At 36.3% G+C, this 24,933-nt stretch overlaps 1 protein-coding gene across 3 annotated transcripts in view; it reads right to left on the reverse strand.

The window, feature by feature from the left end:
- NEDD4 (NEDD4 E3 ubiquitin protein ligase) overlaps positions 1–24,933 on the reverse strand; it is a 112,910-nt gene that overhangs the window by 11,754 nt on the left and 76,223 nt on the right. For 2 of the 3 annotated variants that reach the window (XM_019665343.1, XM_019665358.1), the window contains 12 exons: positions 23,292–23,353; positions 20,741–20,843; positions 15,319–15,485; positions 13,256–13,373; positions 13,001–13,168; positions 9,771–9,836; positions 7,011–7,130; positions 5,553–5,753; positions 3,553–3,633; positions 3,279–3,333; positions 3,128–3,186; positions 1,932–1,997 (listed from right to left, as the gene is read on the reverse strand). In XM_019665343.1, coding sequence (XP_019520888.1) covers positions 1,932–1,997; positions 3,128–3,186; positions 3,279–3,333; positions 3,553–3,633; positions 5,553–5,753; positions 7,011–7,130; positions 9,771–9,836; positions 13,001–13,168; positions 13,256–13,373; positions 15,319–15,485; positions 20,741–20,843; positions 23,292–23,353 — 1,266 coding nt within the window. The remainder of the gene's footprint in view (positions 1–1,931; positions 1,998–3,127; positions 3,187–3,278; positions 3,334–3,552; positions 3,634–5,552; positions 5,754–7,010; positions 7,131–9,770; positions 9,837–13,000; positions 13,169–13,255; positions 13,374–15,318; positions 15,486–20,740; positions 20,844–23,291; positions 23,354–24,933) is intronic. The other variant, XM_019665348.1, reaches the window with a different exon arrangement.

Consider the following 24,933-nt stretch of genomic DNA (forward strand, 5'->3'; position numbering starts at 1 on the left):
CCTCCACCTTTCCTCCTTGGAGCCTGTTGTGCCTCACTCATTCATAGGTGTTTACATTTACAGGCTGTGCCAGGCACCGTGCCCAGCATTTTCATGGGTTAACTCATTTACTCTGCATAACAACACTATGAAGAAGCTACTATTATTATTTCCATTTTATGGATGAAGAAACGGAAGACAAAAACTAAAAAAAAGGCTTAGCTCCTGAGTCTCTGCTCTTAATGAATGTGCTACATAATTAAGGATAAGACAGAGGAAAGGGTTAAAGATAGCTCAAGGCTTTGCAGCATTTTTAATATTTTTATCTCTGTCTTGGTGTTCTGCTCTCTTACTATGATGCATCCAGATATACATTTTATTCTTTAAATCCTGCCTGAAACTTTTTGTTAAACTCAAGATTCAGATTCTCAGCCTCCTCCCCCATACTCGTGAGTCTCTCTCTCTGGAATGACTTCTTGTCTCTTAACCTTTCTTTCACGTTTTTAATCTCTTAATATACCTTTGTTGCACTCTGGGTAATTTCCTCACAAATTTTCTCTTTTGATCACCAATATGGTATGTCGTGATGGTTAAGAACATGGACTCTGGAGCTAGACCACTTGGTTTGTATCTGGCTTTGCCATTAATAACCATGGGACTTGATCACATTATCTAAATCTCTCTGTGCCTCAGTTTCCCCACCTGTAAAATATGATAATAACAGTCTTTTCCTTATAGAGTTATTAAAGAGATTATATGAATAATATATGCAACTTGATAAAAAAATGCCTGGTATGTACTGAGAGCTCAATAAATATTACTGCTTTCATTATAATTTTTGTGTTCTGTTACCTGCTTATAAAGGCCTTGTTCCATATCTCCTGCTGCTTGGAAGACATCTACAATTAAGATACTGTAACATGTTTATAAGTGTTCAGAGTGACAAATGGAGGAATTATTCTATTCTATTCCACCAATATCTTTTCATTAAGAGTGAAAATATTTACCTGACAAATAAATCAACAAAGACTTAAAATCCCAAAGAATTCTAAGCAGAAAACAAATTTCCAGCACAAAGTTATTACTGAAGATGAGTAAAAAGTTGCTGATGTATTAGGATTTTATTTAGGCATAAAATATTTGCACTAAACAGCTATTATATTTCATTTTTGTTAAATTTTGGATGAAAAAAAAAAAAGTGTGGTAGCAGACCCACCATCTTGAATCTTTGGGAAAGCAGGCTTCTGGTTTAGAAGGCAAGAAAGTGTAACCCAATATAGCCACCTACTGGTAGTATTCCTAAACTGCAGGGAAAGGGGAAAAGGATGAGCAATTTAGAAAGGCATTAAAAAACGGTCATCACCAACAGAAATGAAGTAGGTAGGTAAATGACTGTTTAGTTCCAAACTGATTGAATTTATGGTGATGGAAAAAAGTGTAGTGACCATGTCTGACAAGCAACAAGAACACTGTTTCAATCACAGTTGTATTTTCAAATTATGCAGAAATATTTGAAGCTGTAGAGAATGAATGACAGCCACTGGAAAACAATGGTCATAGCAGAAAAAGAATTCAGAGTCCTCCTATGCAACCAAAGACCAGGCCAGGAGATAATCTCCTGGGTTACTCTTGCTCAGGTTCTACCAAGCCCGAGCCCCAGAGACCCACTAGGAAACTAGCTTAGAGCTCTTTAAAAGCAAACTTTTAATACTATTTTTCTAGACTACAGGATATCTTGAAAAATAAAGGAAGACATCAAATAATTGTGGTTTCTAATGATATATAAAAAAATAAGCATCCTTTGTCTCTAAGAAACTGTTTAAAGTTGCTACAAATATAAATTCTCTATTACTTTTCTTTTTGGTCCCCTTCACCCATTTCAAAATGCGTTTCCCATTACTTTCAGTGTATATAACATTCATTCCTAAGAACTCATCGTAAGTATCACTGACCTGCTTCTTCAGCTTTCTTCGGAAGAACTCATATTTTCTTTTGTAATCCCTGGAGTAGGGCACTGCCTTGAGTTGAAAATTTTGGAAAAATAAAGAAGGTTTAGGTTGTTTTATTTTGGAACAATTTTAAAAGTTCCTCTCTGGGTATTTTATGAACATAAGTTAAAGGCATTAAAAGAGGATATTTGGAAAGAAAAGTTTAATTCAAAGAAAAACAAATACAAAACTTTAACATTTAATTTCTCTGTTTAAGGTAAAATTGTACTCAGCAATTCCTCTGGCTGTAATTTTCATCATTCAATATTCTCGAAATACAACATGCCAGAAACAGGAAATTTCTTCCAAGTACAGAAATATTAGAAATGAAAATTTCCATTTCTAAAGAGACTTTCAAAGTGATTTCTCCATTAAGGGAACAATTTGAAAAATGTACTTTTTCCTTGAACTCTGAGGAGTTGCCTTTTTTATCCATTATTTTAAAAGACTAAACATGGAGACTAAAGAGTAATCTAAAAGAACTGTATCTTCAATTTTACTTATTTTTGTGAATTAGTAAACAATTAAAATCTGAAAAACTAAAAATGGAAAAAGTAGCTATATAAAAGGATAGTGATTTTCCTATCATTAATCTGACTCAAGAGTTATATAAACATCATACATGGTAATATTTGTACTTAAATATGAGTGTCTTATATATATAAATCATATATATGTGTATATATAAAATGACATATACAGGTATATGTATGAGATATATGTGTGTATATACATATATATGTCGTATCTTGTGTCTTATATATACAATGATTCTAACAAAAAGTTCAAGACACGATCCTGGAGAGGACAGGGCGCTGTCCACTTCCTCACCTGCTATACTCTTGGCTCCTCTCTGGTATGCTGTGAGTTGCCAACATTCTCTTTCATACAATGGCAAGTTCCAGCCTGAGCACAGCAGCCTACTGCCTTAGCATTCTGACTGGCTCACTATAGTCTCCGAAAGCTATTGTGTAGGGTCAGGATAATGACCTTAGATGCTCTTTTCAAATAACTGAGACCTGGAGTGGGGGTGGTGACAGGAGAGAACTGCAAATGTGCTTTCCTCTCGATGCCTGTCGGGTGATGCCCTTGATCATTTACCCTTGAAGAGACAGTGAGAGGACAACCCCATGAGAACATACTGATACAAAGAGACTTACTGGTCCAGTTATTGCTACATTCTGCAACCGAGGGTCTTCCCATTGTGTTCTTTTTATAGCTGAAGAGAGAGAGAGAAAGATGTTTTACATTCTTATGCACAAAATTCAATATTATAAAAAATAATTTAATGAAAAACCACGCTTCACATACTGTGATTTATGTAGAAGATTCTTCCATCTGTGTGAGTTCTTTCTTCCCATCCTGGCTACAGTGAAGAATGTATTTCAATTATTTTAGTAAAGGGTTTTAGATGTATGGGTAGAAAATTAGCATTGGTTATATGGTTAATTTGCATATTTCATTCTTAGTAGAAGGCATCAACACTTTAATAATATTAATTACAGTTGTTAAAGAATTATTGTATTCCGAAATACAAAATGTTTGAGACAGCCAAGTTAAATTGGTGGCAGTTCTATAAACTTACAGGTAAAGGCCCTAGGTCATTGGAAGAATCAAGTGATGTCTTTCCTCTCAGATGAGCTGGAATTTTCAATCTTGGATCTTCCTTTTTTGGTAAAAAAATAAATAAAACAAAAATAAATAAAACATACAGACATACAAATTTTAAAATCATGAAAGTGAATGTCTTACAATGTTTTCTAACATCAATGGATATTTAAAATATTCTTTTTTAAAAGTCCATTTTTATTTGATTTGCTTAATCTGTAAAATAATAGTTTCTCCATGTAAAAATCTATCATTCTCAGGCTATAATATTCAGTTCTCAGATCACACAGTAGGATTAGTGCTAACTTATCTCTTTTACAGAAAACATTCAGAGTATTTTGCCCCATTCTTTAGAGATTGTGTCACTACATAGGGCCCTTCTCTAAATAGAAATTGGTAAAAGAGTGGGACAGTAAACTGGGCCACATGTTATTTCTGAAGTCCTGAACATGCTTTTTGACACCTGTTAACAGATTTATTGATTTATTAGTATTTTTGAAAGCCAGGAAAGTAATCTCAAAAAGTTTATTAAAGTTAAATTGTTGAAAAAGAGGGGCCAGCCGAGTAGTTCAGTTGATTAAGAGCATGAGCTCTGAGCAACAGGGTCACTGGTTCAATTCCCACATGGGCCAATGAGCTACGCCCGAGCTGAGCTGCCGCTGAACTGCCAACAGGTGGCAGGATGGCTCAGCTGGTGAGAGCATGTGCTCCTCACAACAAGGTTGCCAGTTCAACTCCCGCATGGGATGGTGGGCTATGCCCACCCACAACTAAGCACCTTGAGCTGAGCGGCCGTGAGATGCTGATGGGCGGCCAGATGGTGACTGGACTTGGAGCTGAGCTAGGTGCGCCCTCCACAACTAAGATTGAAGGACAACAAGTTGGCTGTTCCCTTTCCCTAATCCCCCAATTAAAAAAAAAATTGTTGAAAAAGAATAAGATTCAATTTATTTGGATTAATTTATATATGGTATTATTTTAATATTATTTTAGTCAATAATTTATTAAACTATTTTAGTTTTATTTAGATACATTGGTCTTTTAAATAAATTAATTAATCAAAATCTATTCATCCGCTGCTGATTTTCAGTAAATTTTCTATTAGTGGTGAACCAATAGCTAAGCAAATTTAAAGCTTTATCTTAAAATAAAAATGCTTACTCTATCTAGCCTCATAAGGTTTTTTGGATATTCAATGAGATAAGGATACCAAAGGACTTTGGAACTATAAAGCGTCATATAAGGGCAAAGGATTATTACTAAATAGCTTCCTAAGCACTTATGACGAGTGAGTTAAAAACTGGAAATGCAAAGTAAATGTATCTACGTGACACAAAATATTAAAAATAGGCATACAGGGCCGGCCGAGTGGCGCGTTGGTTAAGCACTGGCTTGGGATGCCAGAGGGCCCCCGTTCGGATCCCACATATGAGGGCCAGTGACACTGCCCTCCACAGCTAAGATGCTGAACAACAGCTCAACCTGGAGCTGGGCTGCCATGAGTCGCCGGCGACGGCGTAGGCTGCAGCCCCTGTGGCAGTGGGTTGCCATGGGCTACTGTGTGTGGCCAGCAGCCAGCGTGAGCGGCCAGCAGCCGCAGTGAGCGGCCGTCCAGAAGCCGGTGACTGATGTGCCTCGCCCGGGAAGAGCGCAATGATGGTGCCAACTTGGGCCAGTGAAGCCATGTCCTCCACAACTAGACTGAAGAACAAAAGGACAGCAACTTGTCTGTTCCCCTTCCCCCAATTCCCCAGCACTGTTCCCATCCCCCAATTCCCCAATAAAAATCTTAAAAAAAAATAGGCATACATATCTTGAATAGAAATAATACTATTAAGAATCTAACACATCTTTAAATGAATATTAGGAAATGTGGGTATACTAGTGTACAAGTACATTTAAAGATGACAAAGAACTACACATAAGAGGTTATTATTGTTGTTGTTTTCAATTTAAACTGGAGAGTATTAAAGTTACCCAGGTGGTGGTTTTGGTGTTGTGGTCAATAAAGAAAGGCCTCCCATTTGGTGCATGCCGGACCTCCCAGCCTTTAGGAAGGAATCCTTGCTCCATTTCAGACGGCTGTGTCACCTGCTGGGCTGAATCACTTGTGGAGGCCTGTGGTTGAGGGCTTGCAGAACTCTGGCCTGATGGCAGCTGACTGGTCTCCACTGTGGCCTAGCAGATCAATTAAATCATGTTGTAATGTTTTGTAGAGAACACTCAAATAGCCGTGGTTAAAAAGGTAACTTAACCTGCAGACAGAATACACACTTATAAACAGTCCTAAACATTGAAGGCTCATTTTTTCTAATAAAGTGTTTTGTCAAGCTTAAAAAAAAGAAGTTTATTATTTCTCAGCTAATTCTTGAGCACCAAGATGCTGGTTAACTAAGTTGCTGGGGGTGCATGTGACTGAGGAAGCTAGGTCGGTGGGCCTGTGCCCCGCTGCAGGGGAAGCCATAGTGCCGACTGCAGGAGGTTGTTTTGTGCACCCAGAATACTCAAAAGTAGGAATTCCCCATATATAGAAATGAATTCAAATGCCGGATACACAAAATGAATGGCAAATATCCACTATAGGAATGGATAATTGAAATGTAATATAGTCATCTGATAAAATATTAGGCAGTAGTTAAATCCAGTGGATCTATATATAAAAAAACAACAACACATGGGTAGTTTTTAAAACCATGTTGAGCAAAAAAAGATTTATTAGAGTTGTACAACATCTTTGCAAAATTTGAAACACACGGACATAAACAATATTTTCCACTGTTTAGCTCTCTGTGTAAGTATATAAAATAAGTTAGAAGAATCCCTAACAAACTCAAGATGGTGGTTCCCTCTGGGGACGGGGACCAAGTGCCTGATAAAACGAATTTCGTTTTATCTGCAAGACTTTATTTTTAGAAACAAAATATCAAGAAACAAATATGGTAATTTGTTAATGGTGGTAAATTCTGGGTGTTAATGGGTATTTGTTATATTATCCTCTGTACTTTTCAGTGTTAAAAGTGTTCTCAATAAGAGAAATGGTGAAAAGATAAAATAAACATTTTCTTAAACACTTACATGGAAATATTACAAAAGTATTCACTGTCGCCAAGGACAAAGTGTCATCAACACAAGTTATATATATGAATCACTAAGATTAGCTTTAGCAAAATAACGGTCTTAACCATTCATTACAAAATTACCCAATGGACTAGATCATTTACTTTGTCCTCTTATTCCCAATTGGACTTGTTTTACTTAATAATAAGCAGTAATTTATGCATATTAAAGATCCACAGGATATAGTAGACAGCACCAATGACAGAAAATAATTATAAGCATCCTGTATGTACCACAAAGTGATGGTAATAGCTTCCACAGAAATACGATTATTTAAATTATGTAAGAAAACAAGTTAATGGATAGATTGCAGGGTACCTGTGCAGTGGGCTTTGTCCACGTAGTAGTTCTGGAATTGTGATCTACATAATATGATCTTCCTCTTTCATCTTGTTTTTCTTCCCAACCTGGTGGTAATCCAGATGAAGTAGGCAAAAGCTGGAATGAAGAATAACAGGAGAATTAAATATTAATAAGAATTCTTTTAAAAGGACAACATCCCCTTTTCACTGCTAGCTCTCTTTAAAATGAAACGTTTTAAATCATATTTTAAAGCGTACAAAATAAAGTATACAGCAGTTCAATTAAAAAAAAATCCCAGTAGAACAGATAATCATGATGAGCGTGATAACACTAATAAAACATGACAGTAAAAACAACCCCACACTAAGTGCTATAACACAGATCATGTCATTTAGCCTCCACACAACTTTTAATAAGATAATTGCTATTACTGGCCCTTTTTACTTATGAGGAAACTCAAGCTTAGAAAATCTAATTAATTTCTTTTTTTTTTCTCCTCCTCCCCCTGGCCTTGGCTTCTGAATTAATTTCTTAATAGATACATTGCTAGTATGGAGTTCAGATTTGAACCCAGGTAGTCTAACTAGAGATATTATCACCCATACGTGCCAAGTCAAAAGTTACCCATGCCTTCTTTGAGAGTCAGGGAGGTGCTATTTATTAATAATGAATAAAGAAGTCTGGTTATTTCAAGGTTTCCTTAAATTAGTCCAGGTCTGGCCTTTCTTTTCTCTTTTGAACCAGATTAGACTCTTCAAGGATTGATCTGGTCCCTAACGTGACTTACACATAAGAACTATCACCACTGGTCTGTTCACTAGATACATGGTTCCCTAGATATGCAGCAGGTAGATGTACATGGCTGACAGTTATGATGAGCTGTTAGTCTACAAAATAATGGAACTCAAAGTTGTCCTGCTTTATAAATGTCCAACAGCTGGTGAGTAGATAAATGGAATGTATTGGGTTGTCGGAAAAGTCATGACGCATTTTTGCAACGAAAACCATACAAAAATACGTCATGACTTTTCCGACAACCCAACAGTACATATTCTACACAGTGGAATATTGTGAACTAAAACAAACATGGATAAATCTCAGAAACATCACATTAAGTGAAATAGACCAGATACACAAGACTACATACTGTATGATTCCTATATGAAATTTCTAGAAAAGGCAAAACTGTAGCAACAGATGAGTGGTTACCTGGGGCTGAGAATAGGTGTTGGGATTGAGGGAATTTTTTTTTTGGGGGGGGTGATGAAAGGGTTCTCAAACTAGATTGTGGTGATGTTTCTACCACTGTATAAATTTACTAAAACTCGTTTATTTGCACACTTAAGAATGGGTAGATTTTATGGTGTGTAAATTATACCTCAAGAAAGCTGGAGACAAAAAAAGTCTTGGAAAAAGCTTTTCCAGTACATAAAATATAAACCATCTCTAGATTCTGCTCCTCATCTGGTTAACTTAAAATTGTTTCTTAGATGAATGTCTGTCAATCAGAAATTCAACATTTTCGCCGTATGGAGGCCATTACAAAGTGCAGTGGGATAAATACCATGGATCTATGTCTTAAGCAGGCTCCAGTCTAATGCAGTAGGCCAGATAAGTGGCAATAAGTGAGTAATGCTGGAGAGGGCAGTCTTTTGGTGGCATCTTCCCTCTTGTTGATGGTCAATATTGACAGGACCCATTCACAGGCAGGGGTCCCCCACTTCTTCCTCAGCATAGGAACTGTGTCTCTCTCAGGGCAGGGCCACCTTTTTAGGTGGATGAGTCACTCTTGGGTTGAGGAATTTTGAGCCTCTGCATTCCTGTGCTGGAACTTCCATAATATATAGACTGCCATTCAAAATTACATATGGTTGGTGGAAAAAAAGTGAGGAGGCCATTCCCAGTGGGGAAATGGAATGCACACGGACCCGGAAGAGGGAGAGAATTAGGACACGGGAACAGCGATTGGCAGGAAGAGCACAGACAGGAATGATGGCAGGCAGCAGGAGGGGTTTGTGGGCAGATAAAGAGAAGGGAAGACTGAAAGGGCTGGGAGCCTGGGAGTTTTCATTTGGTTTTAAGAAACAAGTGGGGGCCATGTAAGAGAGAGACAAACTCAAAGTAACAAGAGTTGAGTTGGGAAGAGGATGGAGGCTGGGAGACCAACAGGGAGTCAACAATCCAGACATGAAGTTGTGAAGGGCTAAGTCCCGGCCATGGCTAAGAAAGCTACTAGGGAGAAAGTGGAAGCCCTTGGCTGGCTGGTGGACGTGAGGCTGAAGGGAAAAGAGAAAGGCGGGACTAATAAACTCCAACCTGTCCACTGAGCCTGTGGATACTAGTGTGCACCTGACTAAGTGTCTGAACCCTGACATGACTCTTCATGTACGGGGCAGAAATGGCTGCCACATGCCATGGGCTGTGTACAGAGCAAAGGCAGCTGGATACCATAACCCTGAACTATATGCTGCCTGCAGCAGACCACCCCTAGCCAGTTCAGCCCTTCAAGTGACAAGCCCAGATGACAACTACTGTTACCAGCACTCAGAGACTTGGCCTTCTTACTACGGGAGAGACCATTCTCCCAGTTTTGTCTTTTTAAAGACACACTTGGGCCTACCTACCCAATTTCCTCTCCCTTGCACGTCATCCCCAGAGCCTAGATTCTGTCCTGGATAGGTACTCTGCTAGGCAGTCAAAGGTCAGTGTTTTTTTTTTTAAAGTTGTGAAGTTTTATGTTTTTATTGATGACTGAGGGAAGAGGATAAAACTCACCACAGGAAGCGTAGGCTGTTCCTCAAAAGTATAGGCTTGTAAGCTGCCTCTTCTGCTGGAATGATTCTTATTAAAAACAAACAAACAAACAAAAGAGTGATAACAACTTTAGGTCTTGGATTTGTCTTTGAATGGCAGATAGTATGGTGTGGGTGTGGATGATGGAGTAGAAGAAAGAACGCTGGCTAGGACATGACCACAGAGACTCTGTAAGCGAACACACTCAGCTGCTCTCAATGCCGCTCACATGTGATGCCTTCCAACGTCCAGCTCACACTTCTTCCCCCAATCCTAGGTTGCCTCCTGGGCACTTTCTCTTGAATGTCTAACAGATACCCCCTCATTGTGCCCCAAATTGGATATGGTTTTTCCATGTTCACACCCACTGAAACAATCTCCAGCAGCCCTCATTTCAGCGGGCAGCACATGAACCCAGCTGCTCCCCAAGTCAGAAATCAGACACCCGACTTCTAGATTTCCCTGCTTCGAGTCTTATTTCCTTAAATTCATTCTCCATACCGCATGCTGCGGCCAGAAACTGTTCTACAGTGTGACCCAGTCCTATCCTTCTCCAGCTCAGAGCCCTTCCATGACTTCTGACAGCCTCTGGGATAAAATCTATAACACAGAACACACTGTTTAGTGAGCTCCCTGATCTGGCTCTTCCTGACAACCTACCCTCTGGACACGCCAGGTCACTTGTTTCCTAGAAATCCCATATTCTTTCTTCCCTTGTCTTTTTATATGCACGCTATTGTCACTATCTGAAATATCTTAGTTTTGTTCTTTAATGACATCAAAATTTGTAATACACATATAAATTAACTCAGAGTATCCAGTGTAGTATTGTTTATAAAATCAACAGGAGACTGGTACAATATCTTAAGGTTGACTTGCACATTGGGATACGCCTGAGTTTGATGATTTTTGTTATTGTTGGTTTTAAAAGGAGTAAGTCTATATTCACTGAAATGGTCCAATGTCAATAATATAGCAAGTGAAAAAAGTAAGTTACGAAAAAGTATGTATGAGATGATCTCAGGTTAAAAAATTATACAGACATATATATGTGTGCATGCATGTTTATAAATCTATACAAAATGTTATTCAGGACAATATATGGCAAACCATAATAGAAACTGAGGTAGCATGTGTTAGAGGTAAGATGGAAGATTTAATTTTTATTTTATACACCTTAGTACTATTTCAGTTTTTAACCATGACCATACAACATTTTAAAAATAATAAATTACTCTTTGAATAAGTAACACATACATATAGCATGAAATTCAAAGGTACAAAAGACACATGGCCTGCTCAACCTGTTCCTCCCTTCAGAGCTAAGCAGTGTTACCAGTTTCCTGCGTAGTCTTCAAGAAATGGCATACACATATTTTTATTCTCTGTCATTGAACTAATTTAATAAATAATAGTACATTAAACACACTGTTCTGTACCTTGCTATTTTTCACTGACCGATATCTCTCAGGGATTGTTCCATACAACACATACATTCAAAGTCACCTCATTCTTTTCAATGGCTGCACAGTATTTCATTATATGGATGCCATATATTACTTTTAAAATTAAAAAAAAAATAATAACAGGAGGAAAGGGAATAGGCTCTTATGTGATTTATCACCAGAAAATCAAAATAGCTTATTCTTTAAGCCTTTGACTGACCTTTCCCACTCCTCTGATAAAAAAATAAGATGAATGGAAGACAGAATAGACAGGTGGGAGAAAGGAGGGGAAGGGAGCAAGCAGGTGATCTGCTCTTGAATAGTCACACAGATATTCACAGAGAACCGTCTACTCAGAAGTTCCTTGAAGAAGCTGCTGAAATAGAAATCAGCAAACTTCTGTTAAGGCCCAGAAAGTATTTTTTAGGGGCCATACAATATATTGGTATAACGAACTACTCAACTCTGTCAATGTAGTATGAAAGCAGCCATAAGTAATACTTAAACATATGGGTAAGGCTATATTCCAACGACACTTTAGCATATTGTGCCTTGCATATTGTCAGCCCTTAATAAATATTTACTAATTGAATGAGGAGCAGGGGAACTCCAAGTATAAATGACCATAGCATCCTCAGAGAATAATCTTTGTCTTCCACTGGACAATTTCCCTTGATGACACAGATTAGAGAGCTAGCCATGAAGCCACACCATGGCAGTGGATGTTGGAATACTTGTTCCTTGTCCCCACGGACAGTAATTTTTATAGCAGTTGCTGGAGTGAGAATGTCATCTATCTCCTTGTTTAGTCAAAATACTTATTCACACACATGTGTTGGTACCAGCTGTAGTATAATTAAGAAGAGAAAAGCAGCCCCTGATATCTAGGACTATGCCTAGTACTCATCGGTAGGATCAAGACAAAATCAAGACCACTTTGTAATCGTGTCTGAACACAGACAAAACATGAATATTTTCCAAGCCACAAAGTACCAACTATCTCCCTATCCTGGCAAATGTAACTGCTGCTTCTTTGCTGATTGTAATCATAGCTTTAGCCTCGCTATAGATAAGATTTTAGATACCCAATCACAGAATTACGCCCTCACCTGACAACATCCAATGCACAGCAAAATCCTGCTTTCTTTAACCCTCCCCAAACTGCCTAACACAAGCCTAAATCCAATAAATCTTTTTCTAACATATTCTTACTGAGACACTCATGGTGTATGTTCTCCCTTGCTGAAATGAGTAATAAACTCAACTTCTTCGATTACAGTATGTTCCCGGTGGTCACTGGCTGAAAGGCATGGACGTAACGGCCATTTGGACTCCAATGCCATTTGGATTATTCAAGACTGCATCACACTATTAGTGGAAATATGTGAAAAGTGGCCATGCTGTAAAGTTCCAAAGTCCCTAACACATTATTACATGCCATTCAAGACAAAATTTTTCTCATCACAAGAAAAAAATAGTGTAAATATGTGAGGTGATGGATGTTAACTGAACTTATTGATATGATCATTTTGCAACATATACATATATTAAATCATTATGTGGTACACCTTAAACTAACATAATGTTATATGTCGATTATAAAACTGGGGGAAAAACAAAATTTTATGTAAAAGTTACATAATGAATGAAATACTATATATATATTATATATATATAATACATATACATACACATATATATATATATATATATTTATATATACACAATCTAATCCTGAAGCTACAACAAAATCTAAGAGCATCTTACTGAGCTGGATACTGGCTGGCCGGTGGCTGAATTTCCACAAATAGCGAATAAGGCATTCAATTCTTCCTCAAGTTGAGCGTGAACATCCAAGTTATTTGATGGTGGAGATGATGGGAAGGCCTGATTGCTATACATGGCGCCTTCATCTTCACTTATAATTTCCCAGTTCTAAATGAACAGAATAACCTTAGGCCACACATACTTTAATCTATTGCTATAACATGTGTCTATCTAAGAAAAAAAAATTTTTTCTACCTCGGAAGAATCTCGGTTGTCAACACTTTCTGTTTCCTCAGATATCTGCCGCCTCGTGGTAAATGCTCGTTGTGCTTGCAGTTGAATGTTACCATTCTCAGCATCTGTTAGATTGTCCCTATATTAGAAGTATAAAAGCTATCACCCATGTCTGAAGAGAGTTAAAATGATAGTCAAATATTCTGTGATCATTAAAAAAAAAAACCTGTATTAGATTAGAATTTATTGTTCCTGGCCAAAGGCTATTTCAACATGCAAAGATTAAGTTGTGGGCACACTGGTAACTTCAGAGTACATTATGGAGTTAAAGTTTTTGTGAAATTGTGTAACATGTCTGACTTTGATATTTTAATTCATCACTGTGTCTAGGATGGTGGCTGACATGTATGGGCACTCAAAAATATTTGTTGAATGAATGCGTATCTGCGAGTTTCACAAATAATTTCATTATATTATTTTGCCATGTTATTACAAGAGTCAAACCTAAAGTAGCTCTTGAAAGTTCATAGAAAAGAAGCTTTAAGAGTTGCATATGCATCTTCATGAATCAGACAGTAACATTTTCTAGAACTAATCTTAGGCCAAGAGTCAAGTTACCCAGGCATGAATGTAGAGGGCAGAATAAATGAAAGGCAGTATAAAGACACTACAATTAAAAACTTAATATATTACTAATTAACTGTTATCTATTTTGATCGTATATAGTAATGGTCGTGGTCTAAAAAAGGGTAATAATAAAGGCATGTCTGGGTTTAGGGAAGGTGCAAGGGTACCATACTGAGGGGTTGGTCTTTTCCGCTGTACCTTTCCTAAATTACCCCAGTCATTTATTACCTATGTTATTCTAGCTATTTACATTTATCATAACCAGACCATCAGATCAAAAATTTTGTACAAATATTTAATAACAAAATTATTGCTAATTCATTTAATGCCATATAAGCACAGGATAGTCAGAAGACCAGCTCTTATTTTACTGTTGCTGGAGAAAACATAATTTGGACAGATGATTTTACAAAGGCTTCTGGCTTTTTTCCCTCCAAATACTTGATTTTGGCTAGCTGAAAACGACATCAACTATAGTGAAAGAAATGGGATTCTACTCAGTATTAAGAGAGGCTTGCCATAATACTGAGGCATTTTACAGTGTCTCAGTTTTTGCAGAATTTTACAGTGTCTCACTTTTGAATCTGTATGTTATTTCTACAGAGAGATCAATGCCTCTGTGCCATGGATCACTGATTTGTTTTGGGAGGATTTGAGAACAGAAAATACCTGTGAAAGTGCTTGAGCTATATCAGATACAAAATATCAAAGCCAAAAATTAGAACATTAATGAACAAATAAGAAAAATTTTAAGTTTGTGTCAAAAAGCGGAAAACTAAAGAAAGACTTCTTAAGATTATAAGGAAGGAAAAGGGGAAGGATATTTGATAATAAATTTGAATAATGGGAGAATTTATAAATATATATTCACAAATATAAAGTCTGATGACAATAAAAGAAAAATGTCACCGAGGAGATGTAAATTAGAATACCTTAAAGGTCATTCTGTCCTTGATCTGTGTATGTTGGAAATTATGTATACATTGATCAGATTGGCAAATGGGTGTTTAACAAAAGACCCTTATTATTGAAGCCTTTATATTTTACAAATAATTTGTATTTTAAAAGTAGTGGCAGTAGAAATTAACATTTTATTATATTTTAGTAACAAACTACAAAAAAATCTCCAAGATTTTCTATATCAGTCTAAAGAGAAAAAAGTATGCTTTGTGACTGCAAAATATTAAAAACATACATAATTGACAATTTACTAAAATAAGGAAGCAATTAGAAGGGTGGTATTTGCAACTCAAATAATTTTGAATATTACCAAATTATTTTTAAACAGAAACAGCTACGATAGCAATTTTTGGAGCCCTGGGCCATAAAAACCCTGGTATTCTTACAGTTTATGGATCCCTATATTACTACAAATCCATTTGAGACATGATCTCAAATCGAAAAATCAGTGGTCAAAATGTATTCAGATTACAAACGTGAGACCCATCAGCACATACTGAGGAGTTGGTCTTTTCCACTGTGTTCTTCTGGATTCATGGTTTACATAGTAGGTCCTTCCGAGAATGTCCTGTCTCTCTTCCCATCCTGGAGGTAGAGGAGTAGGTTCCTGCTGCTGCTGCAAATGGCAGGCAGCATCTGGTTGGTCCAAAACAACCCAGCCAGGCTGCAAAAAAGAACGGTAACAATCATGTTTAGTCCTTTTTTAACCTTATCAATTATGCTAGAGGAAATTGAAAAAGTGATTTAGCATATCCAGTTCTAGAAATTATACACATTGTCAACTTTTAAGACCATAATATGAATGTTTTATAATAATGAAGACTTTTTTTCTTTGCAAAATGATGACATTTAAACTTTGCTTGAAACAAAAATTTTCAAAGAAGTTTTAAAACACATCTAATAGACAAAAAAGGACAGAAAAAAAAGTAAATAAACAATTATGGAAAGCACTGAGAAACAATAGTTTAAACCAGGGTAACCATAAGCTATTTTCTAAATTTTAAGCAAGAGAATGAAGGGCAGGGATGGTGTCCTGTCGTATTGGGCACCGCCTTCCCGCTGAGAAAGCACCTTGAATAGGGCGGAAATCAATAACTATCTGAGATCTGAAAAAATCATTAGATGAAGATGAAATATGAGCAGGTAAAGGGATGACAGGAAAGGGCAAATGATTTAGAAATAATTGCTGCAGTGAACTCTCTAGTGATTGAACAGTCATGATGATTCTCTGGTCTGACTTTTCTTTTTCTCCTCTTGACCAATGGAAAGCATTTTGGTCACGTCAGGAAGCAGCCAAACAAAGAAGGTTTTATTTTGTTTTGTTTTAAATGCCAGGAAGGCACTGGAAATTTCCTCTATGACTAGCGAGGAGGTAAACATTATAAAGCCTTAAGTTAGGTAGTTAGAGCAAGGAATTAATTGAAAGGGTAGCAAGCGTTAATGATATGCTTTTATGCAAGAAATCTCAAAACAGAAAAGGCAGTAGGTAAAAGGTTCTACTAAATACTGGAATGGTTAGGAATGCGTAAGTACACTAGTGAAGAGAATTAAAAAAGTCTCCTAAAAGGACAGAAAAGAAGGCCTGAATGAATGAAAAGACTTAATACGATCTTGACTAGGAAGACTCAGTTTCACAAAGGTATCAATTCTGCCCAAGTTAATTCATAGTTTCCAAGATTCTGATAAAAATACATTATGGGATTATTAAAATAATGAGACATGCCAAATCTCAAGTTCAAATGGAAACACAAACAAACAAGAATAATCAAAATTCTATAAAAGAGCAAGGCGTAGAGATTAACTCTACAGATAAAACACATTCTAAACCATAAAAATTAAAGCTGTGTGGCACTGGAGCATGAGTAGACAGGCAGCTCAAAGGAATGGATTAGAAAGTCCAGGAAGAGACTTAAAATCTAGCATATGATAAGGGCATTCCAAACTTGTGGGAAAATAGGCAAATTACCTAGAACATAGGAAAAATTTAATTTAGATTGCTACCTCATACCTTATACCAGGATGTTACAGATGGAGCAATATTTAAATGTTAATAAGTCAAACCAAAATGTATTAGAACAAATCTGGGGAAGATTTAAAATATATATTCTAAGAGTAGGGAAGCCAATAAATATGATACCAAACCCAGAAGGTATAAAAAAGACTGATAAATTTGATTACAAAACCCCCAAATTTGTACATGGCAAAAACTACTAAATTAAAGCTTAAAGAAAAAAGATAAACTGGGCAACATATTTGGTTCTATGATAATAGATAAAAAATAATCTCCTTAATATCTACAGAGCTTTTTTCCTAGGCACTTTTTTTTCTTCCACTGAAGGACTGTTGTGTGACAGCCAGTTGTTGGCTTAGAATATGAAAAAGAATTCTTCTATATTGAAAGGCTACATCTGAAAATTACGATCAGGGAGAAGAGCTAGGAAGGAAAGGAACATATTCTGGCAGCAGTGCTTTCTACAGCAAGGTTGATCCCTTCTGGCTAACTCTGGTGCAGGGGTTACAGCTTGAGGCAGAACAGAAAGTGAGGCACAGGGAGAGAGGAAGATAGAATTATTCTGGAAAAGGGATTGAATGGGGAGTAACACTGCCTGCCTTTTTTTCTTTCTTTCTTTTAAAGATTTTATTGGGGAATTGGGGGGTGGGTAACAGCGCTGGGGAATCAGGGGAAGGGGAACAGACAAGTTGCTGTCGTTTTTTGTTCTTCAGTCTAGTTGTGGAGGACGTCACTGCTTCACTGGCCCATATTGGTATTATCATTGCGCTCTTCCTGGGTGAGGCAGATCGGTCGCTGGCCTCTGGACAGCCACTCATGGCGGTTCTTAGCAGTTCACACCGGCTGCCAGCTGCTCACTCTGGCTGCCGGCCACACACGGTAGCTTATGGTAGCCCACTGCAGCAGAGGCTGCAGCCTATGTGGTCACCGGTGACTCACGGCAGCCCAGCTCCAGGTCGAGCTGTTGTTCAGCATCTTAGCTGTAGAGGGCAGTGTCACTGGCCCCCATGTGGGATCTGAACTGGGGCCCTGCTGCTCAGAGCTGGTGGACCAATGCGCCACTCAGCCGGCCCCTACATTCTTTCTTTCTCTTCTTTATTTTTTCCTTTTCTACAGGAAATGACATCTCTTTAATTTAGTTTTATTTTTTTAACTCCCAAACTCCATTCTGTTCCTTCCTTCTACCCTCTTACTTTTTCTCCCCATCTATATTTACTTTCCTTTTCTCTCTCCCTCCTTTCCTTTAAATGATAATAATACAGGATCTACATACCTAAAAATGAGTCTTGTATATTAAATCAGATTTTATTTCTCCAGTTTCAATTTCTAAAGCATGCATATTGAATTTTGATATTTCACCCTTGAGAAAAGACTAACAAAGTGTTTTTTTTGTTGGGTATGGTCACTGATTACTTTTCTGCAGATTAATGAAATTTATTAATAAAAGGGTACTCACTACTGCTTTAAAGGACTGTAAGAATATTCACAGCTAGGAATATGATACCAGAAAATATTTCTTTAAAATCTTCTTGAAGATTTCTCTCTTAAAGGTCTACTTATTGAATTTATTACCCAAGTAAAACAAAGAATGAGAAAAACTAATTTAATTAAGAACCCTTTTAAAAACCTGTTTCAAGTTCGAAGAAGTACAGTTGTGCATTTTAACATTGTTTAGAAAGACTGAATTTTCATTTTTTGTACATAATGCCTTCCTATTAAACATATATCCCCTAATGTTCTTCATAGAATAATTTTCTAAGTATCAATGAATGTTACTTAATTACTAACTTTAAAGCTAATATGCAAGTGCCCCCAATTTAATGGAATCAAAGAGAGTCAGAAAGAAAGTATTCAGAGCTACAACAAACACTGTATGTTAATCTTGTAAACTACATACAACTAAATCTAAAGTTGCAAGGGTACAAAAATTAAATGTTACACAATTATCTATTCTAGCCATACTTTATTGTACAAAGGAATACAAACTGCCTAAGAGTGAGCATCTTATGAAAATTACAATTGTTTTCTTTATATAGTAGAACTGTGTATATTCAGTCACGAACTAGATGTCAAAGGCAAGATTTCTCCGGTCATCTGCTACACAGAATATAAATAAGCACAGATTCATGTGTTTGAATTCCTAGGGCCTTTCATAAATAAACTCCTGCATGCTTACATCTACTGAAATTATAAGGTGCATTCTGAGGGAATTCAAACACTGAGACATGAGACCACAAAATGAAGTGAAGCAGCTCTACCCACAGAAACTGAACTGTGAATAAGGTACCTATGATACGTGCGTGTGGGCAAAACTTGGAGCAGGTTACTAAATAATAAAATGCTGTTAATTTTTTTAAAGTTACTAAATAAAGAATTTTCTTTATTTACAGCAGACATCCTTCATTTCAAACAGAATTTCATTTTGCAAGATGCCTGGTAGAGAAACTTTCACCTAATAAATATCTAAAAAAATTTTAAGTGACTATTATACGATAAATCAGAGAAAAACTAATAAAAACAAAAGAGGTAATCGAATAAGCTAATAGACTTTAGAGAGAATACCAAGTTCTTTGATGGCCAAACTAAGGGCTAACTATATTCTATGATTCAAAGAAAAAAGTTCTTTCCTTCTATTGTTGTAGATTGCCCCACAAAGTAAAATCTCATTAGTGCATATAAAAAATTCCCAGAAAGTCCTGTTGCAAAAGCACTGCTTGTTCTCAAGCTTTCTTTCTCAAGGCATGTGGGTTTGTGAAGTAGGGCCCAGTCCTTGTGGAGGCTCCTCACCTTTACAGTTCTTCTGGAGATCTAACCAGATCCTCAAACACGCATGGCTGTTGAGGGAAGCGCCCCCCCCCCCCCNCACGCACACCTCCAAAGCAAATTGGTGCCAATGCACTGTGTGCTTTCAGTAAATCTTGTTGAGTAAGATGCTGTCTTTTGATGATAATATTCCTTTTGATGATAACCTCAAGGGGCAGGTGTTTTTTGTCCCCTTCTCAAATCATGAATTTTTCTGCTGTAAGAAACCCTAGAGCTCATCTGGAACAACTCTGTCACTCTGCAAATGAAGAGCCTGAGGTTCAGAGAAGTTCAGAGACTCACACAGAGTCATTCAGCTGGCTAGAAGCAGAGGTGGCGACTAGGACTCCAGCTTCCAAATCCCCTTTCAATCCTATTCCTAAAACATGCTCTCTGCCTCTTCTTCACTCATCCCAGAAGCATGTAGTTCTGCCCAAATAATTGATTTGGACTTCCTTTATCCTGTTGCCCATGAAAAGTGTTCAATTCTATTTGCTCCCAAATAAATGTGGCATTTTGTTAGATTACTTGAATTCTCTCCCTCTCTCTCTCATTCCCCTTCTTTTCTATGAGCCCCCCATCCCCACCCCAACCATGATAGGAAAAGTAACAGGGATTACATTTTATAAGGGTTCCTAATTAGTAGAGTCTTCTCAAAATTTCCATGTATTTAACTTACAAATACTAAATTGTGTTCTTTAATCAAGGGGAATACAACATGGTTTTAGAAAACTGGAAAACTAGAAACAGTTAATGACTGAATCACAATAAATGTTTCCGTTTATAAATATTGTATTCTCTATTCCCTAGCCTTTAAGAATGCCATCAATAATGGCCATTTGTTCTATGGAAATATCCTTCGAGGAAAGATTGGGTTGTTGGAAAAGTCATGACGCATTTTTGCAACAAAGAACATAGAAAAAATATGTCATAACTTTTCCAACAACCCAACATTTAATAAATGTTTGGGTAAAATAAATAAGTATCCAGGTAAATAATTTTTATTGCACACAGTAACTTCATTAAAGTTATTTTTTCTTCAGAGTATAGTACAATAAGAAATTAGATATTTTTTTTTAGTTTAAAAAATGTTTATAAAATCTCACCTCTAATTCCTCAGCCTGTTCTGCATTATCTTCTTCTGAGCCATTGGTTTTAGGTAAATAAGTCATTTTTAATCTCAGATAACCTTTAACTCTTGATTTGTGACTGTAGAAAAGAAAAAAAAATTATTCACAAAACTTTAACACTAAGAAGAAAAGAATTCGTTTAATAAGAGTTTATTGAACATCTACTGACTACTAGAGGAGACTGAAAGACAAGTTTCAGTGCAGAAGATATGTAGAAAAGGGAACAGATGGTGGAGAAAAAGGAACATACATAAATAAATAATTGTAGATAAATAAGATACTAAGGAAGTTTAAGTGAAAAATTAGAGAATTTGAAAGACGTTGGTATTTGAGTTGGGACTAGAAAACTGGGGAAGATTTTATCTGTGGCAGTGAAGGGAAAGGCATATGAATAAAGAAAAGAGCAAAAACGGCAATTGATGGGAAACCTCGGGTGCAATTAAGGAAATGGCAGTACTTGAGTTTGGCTGGATTACAGGGTACAGAAAGCAGGTAGGGATGGTCTAGAATAGATGATGAGGTCCAGGTGAAACAAGGGAACTTGAGATTTTATTTTGAATACTCTCTGAAGCCAGAGCATTTTGGGGACAGAGATGGGAAAGGCATTCTCAGAGATGTGCTTTCAGGATACTAATCTAACCATATTGTATAGGATGGTAGAAACGCAGAGAGCAAAGTCTGATAACTCTCTGGAACCTACTATCTTCCTTTGACAGCTGTTTCAATCTGTCTTACATTAATTAACCCAATCCATTTGCATATTGTATCACCTCTTTGAATAATGAGTTATCTAAGCTAAAGGTTGCTGCCCAGTGTATTAATATTCAATTTTTTAAACCTGTCTTTCTTAAGCTTCTAACTTAAGACTTACTTCTGTCTATTGCCTCCATCAATTTTAGCATCCTATTTACTTAAAAAATTCTTTCTTGTCCCACCTTTATGTGTGTATATATATGTATCTATATATACACACACACATATAGATTTGTTTGCTTATTTAGGTGATTCTTATAGATATCAGTTATGTAACCAATTACCCCTTGTCTTTCTAGATAAGAGTCCTAAACCTTTTTTTCTGTCTTCCAGAAATACGCTCATCCCCATGCCTTCCTTAATCTTTTCAATTGATTTCCTGTGTACAATTCTCATGGATTTGGAAAGGATAACTTTCCTGAGTGGTCAATAACTCCCTGATGCTTATTTCCAAGGCCACGAACGGTGGCCTGTATCCATATTTAAGGGGGTGTGAATACTCTGACTTATTGCTATACAAGATGACTACAGAAAACTTGCTCTGATAATGTTTTATAGCAGAGTTTCTCTACAATGATATGTTTCATGTCTTTCCAGCTAGATAATAAGCATGTGGTTTGGGACTTAATGGGGCTAAAAAAAAAAATCTAGGAATGTAGTACATTTTCTATCTGAATAAAGTTCTTTTCTGCACTTGCAGTAATATCTAGTGCAGAAAGGAGATGTAAATTGTTATAGTTTCTAAAGATAAAGATACTAAAAAGCATTTGATAAGTTGAAAAGCAGGCTATTAGGGCAATCAAATAAGAGAAGAAATATTTATTTAGTTAATTCTTGGTGTGCAGATGTCCTAATCAGCCCAAAATTAATGGAAGAGATTTAAAATCCAAGATTCTACAGAAATTAAATATGTGACTTTTCTTAGAGAAAGTAAAAATTAATAGTCAGAGAGCACTGTCGCTTTTGTTTCAATAGTTATATCACAAAGAGTAATTTCTTAAAATAATTTTTAAGTGAAAAAAATTTGCTACGTTCCCATAGTATGTTTTCAAATGCATTTTCTAGTTTTAAAAACAAGACAAATACTGTTTTCACAGATGTCCTTCCTTTGCTTTACTTTGACCTTTTTGACAGTAAATCCACACTCATGTCTTGACTAGATTTTACTTGACCATGTGGTACAGAGAAGATCAAAAGGAGTTCTATTTACAGCTTAAACTTTAGCATTTTGACAAAAATCAAGTAACTCAGTTTAGGAAAATGAAATTATGGGTTTTAAATTCCAGTCTTTACTCATCTTATTTTCTCTAAATATTTGAGTTTTCTAGAAATACTTTTTTTTTTATTAAAGTATGCAAAATGTAGTTAGGTTTTTCTGAAGTTTGTTTTTTTGCATGTCAAGTTAGATATTAGTTGTACATGAACTGATGTTTGTGATTTTTTTAAATCACAGTCTGACAAAATTACATATACTTTAAGATGTAAAATCAATACAAAATGACAAATTTCAGCCTTCTAGTCTGATAAATGTTAAGGGAACAAATCTTTCCCAAAGGGATGTAATTACTTTTCCGTATTTTCAAATTTTTTTGTACTGTGCATCTATTACATCTATAATCAGGCCTAACAATAAAGCTTTTAAAAAATAATGCAATATTTAGAAGTAGCTTATTAACAAAGGTTTAAAACCTTGAATTTCCAAAGTGGCTACTATAAGGTATAATAAGAAATTTTAAAAAAACCCTTAATATGTTATTATTTTATATTTACTGACCTTCTTGGGTGAAGAACAAAATCCTTAAATGTATATGGTCTCTCCATTCTTGGATTTTCTGTCTAGAATAAAACAGTTGGTTTTCAAGATATATCTATAACACCAAAAATATGTACTTTTCAAGAATATTCATGAACTAGGATCTCAGGCATAATTGAAGTTAGAAGAGAGGGGGGAAAATAGCTTTAGTTTAAATGCTTACAATTGACAATGCTTTCACTTTCCTGCACCACAGGAATTGTAACCGGCATCACACTCAGCATAAACTAGCTGAGCAGGTGTGTTGTGGGGCCAAACATAGAGTAGGAAGTGAAAAAAAAGTAGAGTGGTGAGCAGACTATGAACAATGTCAGCAGGTTGGCATGGTTAGAACATAGACACAACTCCAGGAGAATGGAAAAGTAAACAGTCTGGAAAGTATGACTGGATTAACTATATGTATTATTAAACGCTTGTCATGTCTGAAGACTAACGAGAGCCAACAAATATCTCAAAAAACTGATATGGTAAAGAAGTATTACTTGTCTTTCTTATCAAGTTCAGCAGCCTTTTGTTTTTGCTATTATTTACTTCTCTGTTTACTTCTTTTGCATTGTTAACTGCCCATCCGGTCATGAAACTTAAATTCTCATGACATTATTTTACTAGGTGCTTTCCCCGGCTGCCCTTGTCTGTCTTCTCTTTCTCCTCTGACAGACCCACAGTGACTACGGTTCAATGTTTGGCCTTCGGGGTTTCATCTGTCTTACTTGGACAGCCCATCATTCTCAGAGATTGTGCTGTTACCACCATAGTGATACCTCTCAATCCTTCCAGTCCCTTTTCTCTACACAATTTATTTTCATATTTCTGTCAGTGGCCTGCTTTAGGCTTTCATTTTTCCCATTTTCTATTGAAATTCAATATGGCAAAAATAAATTTATCGTTATTTCAAAACAAAAGGCCTTTTCCTCCTAACTTTTCCACTTGAGACACGACCCTTGTCTCCTAAGTTCAACTTGTATTATCTTTACTTTTTGCTTATTTTTTTTTTGACCCCTATGTAAGAAATCTGGCCCAACACAGTTTTATTATAAAATGTTTCTTCAATCTGCCTGTTTTCCTCCATTGCTACATGCTTGGTCCAGACTCAGTTTCATACCCATGAACTATCTTAGTTTCCTTCTGTGAGCCTAGGCTCTTCCCATCCTAGTTATTCAGCAGAATATTTCCAAATTGATCTTTCTCGAACAATGTTTTCATGATGTAAACGAACTTCAGTGGCTCTATTTCTTATGGAGTTAATGTCAGGGGATCCTGAAGACGAAATTAAAACCTTTTTGCTGTGTTGTTTATCTACAGTCGAATGATATTTCCGTGGCGCTGACTGTGGCATTTGACTTTACCCCACGAGCTCAGTGTTCCAGAAAGGGAGTTTAGGAAAGCAGATGTACATTTTTCTATATTTTTGTGTTTTTTAAGAATGAATAACAATAGGAAAAATGTATACTTTAAAGTAATCACTTATTTTAATAAAATGTAGCACCTTAACTGCATTTACTTAAAATAATATTGTAATTATTTTTTACACATTTTGGAGAACAAACTTGAAATCAATCAACGCAGTGAAAAGGTTAAAATGGAAAATTGAGATGCGTTTTCA

The sequence above is a fragment of the Hipposideros armiger genome, unplaced genomic scaffold (genome assembly GCF_001890085.2).
Source record: "Hipposideros armiger isolate ML-2016 unplaced genomic scaffold, ASM189008v1 scaffold_12, whole genome shotgun sequence".
Lineage (NCBI taxonomy): Eukaryota > Metazoa > Chordata > Mammalia > Chiroptera > Hipposideridae > Hipposideros > Hipposideros armiger.